The following is a 7,500-nucleotide window of genomic DNA, read 5'->3' on the forward strand; positions in this document are numbered from 1 at the left end:
TGTGTGTGTGTGTGTGTGTGTGTGCACTTGCATGTGACACATTCCAAAAGACATTATGTGAATATTTGAACTTAAATTCATTCTGTAAACAATGAAAAATGCTTGTATACTGAGCTGATCTGATTTTCCAACAATCAGATTAACGAACTATCAAAGATCAGCAATTTTCAAGATATAATCCTAATATATCCAACTATCAAAGATCAGCAATGTTTTGACATTATGAAGTATTTGCAAAAAGAATCAGATGCAACAATTTTGTCTCAAAATTTGGTTTAAAGTGATGAAAAAAAACAGTAAAAACCTTGATGGATTCAATTCAAGGTATCAGGAGGACATAAATAAAAGAAATTGATGAGAAAAGCTTCCTCAGTTTCAAAGAACCTGCACAAGACAAAGTAAAAAACTATTCGATTTTACAGAATCAAATAATCTCAGATGCTGTGACTATGTACATCATTAACAACAAGAAACATTAAATAGGTTTTACTATGCTAAGGGAATGTAAAATGTTATGGTATGAAGAGTATATTAGATATACTGTGTTATACTAAAGATACATTTATCATGGTATATTATACAACAGGCAGATAACCATTGTAAGGGCAAACTATAAGCCATTAAGGGGACCGTCTGTTTTCAAAACTCATTTTTTTTTTCAAAATCGCCCAAACAGTTTTTGAATTATTGTCAAAAAAACGGAAAAACTGCTCAGTCCCCACGTTGAGAATTGACCATTTTTCGTCAATCATATCTGATCCAGGAAAAAATACACAGGCTTTCTGATGCAACAGTGCTTGTTGCAAGCACTTTTTCTTATTTCAACTTTATTATGAAGTAACCGACTTTGAGAAAAAAGAAAAAAAACAAATTTTACATGAATATAATTTTACAGGAAGTGCACAAAAAAAAAAATGTAAAAACTAAATGGAACAAGCACTAGATTTTTTATTCAGCTACAAAATGAGCCATAAAACGTTTTTTTTGGGACTAAAATTGCGTCGGGGAGAGTTGACGAAGACTACAAAGGTAGTGTTTCGAAATATCAGCATTTTTGTGTTTACATACACTTTCATAGCTGTTTTGGTATTAACAAAACAAGGTATAAAATTAGTCTTCCTACACCTTAATCCTCTATCATCTACCTACACTCTGAAGTTTTGCGGACACTGCCAGCACGTAATGGTTTCTAAAAATCTTATGTATAGTGTGGGAGGGTGGTAGAGATTTCATGGGTCTATGGGCCTACATGGACCATTTTATAAAAATTCTCAAAAAAAAAAAAAAATTCATACAGCCATTTTGATTGCATGTCTGTATAGGTCAATCTTTTTACTATAATATGCAGAAGCACTTTTAAGCAGTCGACCTTACTTTTTCAGGGGTGAATATTTTCCGAAGGTGACTGTTAAAACACCCTAATACGAGATTTTGAAAATATATGTCACTTTTATAAGAAGCACATGAAATTATAGCAATCCCTTCTTGTAGCATGTAACAGATCTACTATTCAGCTACAAAATGAGCCATAATATGTTAAAATCGGACTGAAAATATGTGTGCTATGCGTAAATATGTGAGGGACCAAAACATCGCGATTTTTTTCCTTTTCATTATTCATACGTTTTACATGACAAATCAATCACAAAGTACTTGTACATGATATTATTATCTATTATTTACCATTATAGTTCCTCTAATGATGTTTTATGATGCAAAATACTTGTCGGAAAAATTATCGTTCTCCAGTCGGACAGGTATGACACGGGTTTCCATCCCGAGCAAGACAGGTGTCACCATGCCATCGTTTCTTTTGTCTTTTCAGCCATGTTTAACTCTACGGGGCCACACACCCAACTTTTATAGTATTTCGCCCATAAAATGACGTTTACAAGTACAGGGCAGTATAAAGATAAGTATATAAAAAGTATGTAAGGATATATAGATCATTTCCATGTATCCCATGACCTTTTGTTTGTTTATATTGTTACTTCTGTGTGTTTGTTTGTTGATTGTTTGTTGTATTATTTGCTAGCGCCCCGCCCAGCCTGCGCCCTGCCCAGCTCGTGCCTGGCCCGTGTATTTGATGACCTTTTGTGAATACATATTGTTTTTTTATTATTTTCAGTGATTTTTCAAAATATACTCAACTAGAAAGTCTTTTGACATAATGGTGAATGTAGATAAAAATCCATCTTCGAGGGGGTAACTCGTATTGGCCAAAAGTACCACCATTTTTTGGGGGGGGGCTTATTATGTTCAAGACATTTTGCAGAAGGATAAAACTGACGCAATATGATCCAAAGTTAAAATTATAAAAGCATCTCAAAAAACAGCATATAATTTTTTTTCTAATTTATAAAAGAAATAAAAAATCTTTATTTTAGTTTCAATATTTTTCCAATTTTTTTGATAATTCATAGAAAATGCATGTTGGTCTCATATTTTGTAGTATTTTATATGCTTTCTGAAGATAGCCTTTTTTTTTCTATGTCTGTTTGTTACGTCACTATTACCAATTTTTGAAAGTAATGTGAAAAATCACAATATTTTCATGTGTATCTAAGGTGGTAACTACCACCTTAGAAACTGCAAGGGGGACTTAAATATTTCAGGGGAGACTCAGGCACTCAGAAACTCATCAAAAATGCATACAGCTCAAAATCGGCAAATCCGAAGATTTTTTGATGAAAAATTACCAGACGGACCCCTTAAAAACAAGATCAAAATGAGCACAACAGTCAGAAACAAAAACAGAATATACAAGTAAATGTTCTTTACCAGCTGCTAAAATACAGCATTAGGACCTGATTTTTATGCTGATAACTATACCTAAGTTTGACTAATGGAGTAATAAAGCAAACATTATATTATAAAAACAGGCATTAATATCAATGAGTTAGGCAAGATACGGCAACTCTACCACTTGAAATAACCATAACCATTCCAAGAGAATCATAGATTTTGTATTTCATATAACAAATTTCTTAATCTAATTCTTAAAATGTATAAAAAAATACATGATACAGATAGTTTGTTTGCTGAAATTCTGTATTTGATTCTTTATTCTCATGCAGATCAATATCCCTGACAAACATAACTGCATTTGATGATTGGACAGCATCTGACACAGAAATCACACAGACGTTCACTGTTTGCCTGATAATTTGAGCCACTACTCTCAGATCATTTTCTTACAAGAATTACCAGTTAATACTTAGGTTTCAAATGTCCACTTTCTGGAATTAGACTATACTTCTTTCTCGCTCTACAAAGTCTGTGGACATTATCTCTACACAGTCATTGCACTTGAGAATATATCTTTGGAACCAATGAACTAAAACATTTAATACCAACATTTTGTAAAAGGTAAATCCAACACCAAACAAATATGAATTAAAAAGGCTTGAAATAAAAACTAATCAGGGATGCATGACTCATATTGATCAGAAACAAAACTATAGCAACAAAGAATTTTTAAAAATAATAATAATAAACAACTCATTCAATCCATCTAAGACTAAAGACAGGCAAAACTAATCCCAAATGTCTGATAGCACTATGCTTGGAGATTGAGACAGAAAAAAGGAATTCATTAATGAGCTTCAATATAACTACACCAACATTGCCTAGGTCTATCAATCCAGAGTAAGAGCCAAATACAAGAGAGAGCCTAACAACAAGATCAAAGAAACTAATCCTGATTTCTGAATCAAAGCAAAAGGAAAACAGGTTGTAACAAGGAGCAGATGCCTTCTATAATAGCTTCTCAAACTAATGCCAATTGTTTTCTATATTTCAACACTTTTAACCATAAAAGTAGCCAAAGAGACACAAAGAATCTGACAGAAACTTCTTAATCATAGTCATTACTCAAGAGCCAATACCTCTGCATTTTAACTTCCTGCCGTGCTTTGTGATTACAGTGAATTCTGAAAAAGTTTGAAACAAACAAATTAGATAACTGGTTTAAAGTTTCAGTTTAAAAAAAGGAAGGGACAAAAATGAGTGCCCAGCAGTGCTCAACACAATGGCTGAAATATTACAAGTCAATGTGCAATAATGATGCTCAACTTACAATAACAAGACACAGAATTGCAACTTGTAAAATCATCATTCAAATTAACAAAAAGAATCATGCAAATCAAATACTCTCACGAGTAACAGAAAGATTTCACTATCAAACTTTTAAAGCATGAAACAATGCCAATTGTAATAAGAATGTTTTCCCAAATCATCATTCAAATTAATAAAAAGAATCATGCAAATCAAAATACTCTCACAAGTAACAGAAAAATTTCACTATCAATTTTTTAAAGTATGAAACAATGCCAATTGTAATAAGAATGTTTTCCCAAATCAACAGACAAAATTTTCAGATAATATAATAAAACATTAGCCTACTGATGATCTGCTTTCCCATCTGTATATTTTCAAGAATCACTGAATGCAGTGATTCCTCTTCTATATGTTACAATCAAAACTTTAAAACAATGATCTTAAACACCTATCCATTCTCATAAGACACTAAAACTCCCACGTAAATGGTTATGAATCATTTGACCTTTGTCATTAAATAATGGGAGCACTGAAGCACATACCTAGAAGTATGGGTTTACACTGACAGAAAGAGAAAGACGCTGATTTAGATATAGAGACTATCACACTGACGGAAAATCTTCATGTACAATCAAATAACCTACAGGCCCATCAAGAACTATCTTCAAATTTAAACACATCATTGCATTTACCCAAAAGGATATCATGAGTTACTGAATATATAATTTCAACAGAATTCAAATCTTTGGTGTGAATATCACAAAACTACTAATTTTTTCTCTACTTTATTAAAATTATGAAAACAATAACAGAACAGATACAAGAACAAAGAACTTCTCAAATCCTTGTCAAGAATAAGGATACTAACACTGCCTCTGCAGAAATAATTCAAGTCTAGGATTATTGCCCTTTTAGCCAGGCCTTGGGAAGCTCTCTGGGGAACTTTAAGAGCCAGACCTAGAGCATTATTTACTCATATCCTAATTCTTTCTTCTTTTTTGTAGACAATGAGGCTCCATAGTCTATAATCATCTTAGTTATCACAAAATATCATAAAAAATATTCTGCTCTATACAAAAGCATATACACATAGAGGCATGTGCAGCGAAAGATAGTACATGAAGAAAAGTAGAAAGTAAATTCAAATTTACCTTATGCAACAGCCCTTCTATTAATAAATAAAAATTATATTCAAAAGGAGAAAAGGGAAAAGAAAGTATTCAAGAAAACATTATGAATACTAAAGTAACATAATCTGTTGGATTCAGAGCAGCCTTCTGACTTTCTCATAGCCATCAGATTACTCTTTGTTTCTTAGTTGCCCAAAGGTTGCATTGTCTGTACCATAGTCACTTGATTGTAAGGTGCTGGTCCACTGACTTCTATATATTTAAGGGTAGGAAAAGTATTATTTGAACTGCCATTCTATAACCTTTGTTGATCAAGCAATATAATCCAGCACAATCCTGATACTAAACGTGCCCAAAAAGGGGTGGTGTATTTGTACATAACTTAACTGAACTTTCAATACTAAGTTAACTTTTAAGGCTTAACTTTTTTTTTATTTAAACCTGTCCTTATTGCTTAACCCTGATCATCAGCTGGGTCAATCATATTTTGCATAATAAATTACATTACTAGGTGGCTACTACAAATACCCATAAAAAAAAATGATCATGAACACTAGTAAATAATGAAGAGTTTGGGATAAAAGAAATCCTATCACAATTGGCATTATCTTATAAAAACAGGCAATAAAAAAATTAAAAGCTAAAAAGGGTTCACAACTCACTGTTTGTAATCAGTATCTTGCATTCTGCACACTTATAATTCTGGGCTGACAATCCCACTTCTGGGCATATTCTGAGGATGTAAGATGCATCTTCATTTACCTTCACACTTGGGCACCTGCGCTGAATGCCTTCCACACACCTCCCATGACACTGGTACTCACACACTGTAAGGTATTGTAACTGTTGGTGTGTTGTTCACAAAAAACAGAAAGTGGATACAAACACATAGCTCATACTAACCACCTGCATAAGTGATGTCTAAACTGTGTCATTGCAATTATCCAATCTTTCTCATTCTCTGTTCCCAAGGGTGTGCTGAACCAACTTCTATCTTAAACCAGAACACAGGCTTGAGGAGTATTATTGGACATGGAAGATTTCAACACATCATTTATATTTTTTTTTTTCCATAAAATTACAAGTCTACTAATTAAAAAACATGAAACAACACTTTCCTTAAAAATTATTCAGAGGGTTAATCTACCTATTAGAATGATTTTCAAAGAAACATTTTCTGATATAAAGGTGAGTTTTACTAATGTAAATTCAGATAGAAAAATATGATAAGTAGAAAAAACTTTTATTTTCTGGTTCTTTATATATTATTCCCATCATTTAGTAATATACATACAATTATCTGCATGTAAATTGCACAGCCTACTGAAAACAAAATGCATCAAATACTTTTGAAATTGTGGCAAACCTGTTAATTTCTATATTCATATCCCACAGAAACACAACACTTACAGCTACAGATGTATGACACATGAATCACCCCCCAAATGATTTGGGCACACTTGTCACAGTACTGCTTTGATGCTCGGGTGAGAGGAGGCTTTTGGGGCTGGAGTTGATGGCTCAAACGAAAAAGCACTCCAGTGGATGCAATCTCCTCTGCATCTTTTGCTTCCTGTGATTCAGAGATTAAACTATGACTTTCTGTGCATATGGCTATGAATCACCAGTGAAAATTATTATAATAAATTCTAATATCAGTAACTAAAAAAAAAACAAATAAGTTGCATACATATAGGTAAATGTATGTATGCATCATGCATACATACATTTACAGAGAATCCTGAGGTAACCTTACTTGTAAACGCAATCTTATCTTTATCAGCTTATGGACAAGTGCTCGTCTTCTGGTGCTGGACTCCTCACACTGCAGGATTAAGGTCTTGCATTTTTCAATACTAGCTTCTAGTCCCTCAATGCTTAGCTCTAAAACATTTTCCTGTATAAAATACATAAAAGTAAAACTTCTATGAATAACATAAATTAAGTCTTCCACTTTGTTTGGTAAAACAGTACACAGTACACAATATTAATTCAAATTAGCATATACATGTATCATGTAACTGTCCTCTTCCCCAATTCATTAACAGGCATTTAGAAGAAAAAACATAAATATTACTGAATAGTTTCACAGACAAGAGAAACTGGAATTCAGATTTTTGCCAAAGTATATAAATACAAATGATGATAAAGGATGAAATTTGTCAGTTATAGCCAATGCTTTGTGAAGTTATTCTTATTTATAGTTTTTTTACATTTGACTCAATGAATCTCATTTAGCACATTACAAATCAATGACGTACCATCTTCCCTTTCAAAATAAAATCTCTTCTACATGTCCAAGAGAATGTCA

At 32.6% G+C, this 7,500-nt stretch overlaps 1 protein-coding gene across 2 annotated transcripts in view; it reads right to left on the bottom strand.

Moving 5' to 3' along the window:
* The window catches only part of DEF8 (differentially expressed in FDCP 8 homolog), a 30,305-nt gene that overhangs the window by 14,353 nt on the left and 8,452 nt on the right, over positions 1-7,500 (bottom strand). Inside the window, exons 5-8 of one of the 2 annotated variants that reach the window (XM_070136992.1) lie at positions 6,946-7,086; positions 6,600-6,762; positions 5,852-6,016; positions 3,888-3,932 (exon numbers count right to left, since the gene is read on the bottom strand). In XM_070136992.1, coding sequence (XP_069993093.1) covers positions 3,888-3,932; positions 5,852-6,016; positions 6,600-6,762; positions 6,946-7,086 — 514 coding nt within the window. The remainder of the gene's footprint in view (positions 1-3,887; positions 3,933-5,851; positions 6,017-6,599; positions 6,763-6,945; positions 7,087-7,500) is intronic. The other variant, XM_070136993.1, reaches the window with a different exon arrangement.

The sequence above is a fragment of the Penaeus vannamei genome, chromosome 22 (genome assembly GCF_042767895.1).
Source record: "Penaeus vannamei isolate JL-2024 chromosome 22, ASM4276789v1, whole genome shotgun sequence".
Lineage (NCBI taxonomy): Eukaryota > Metazoa > Arthropoda > Malacostraca > Decapoda > Penaeidae > Penaeus > Penaeus vannamei.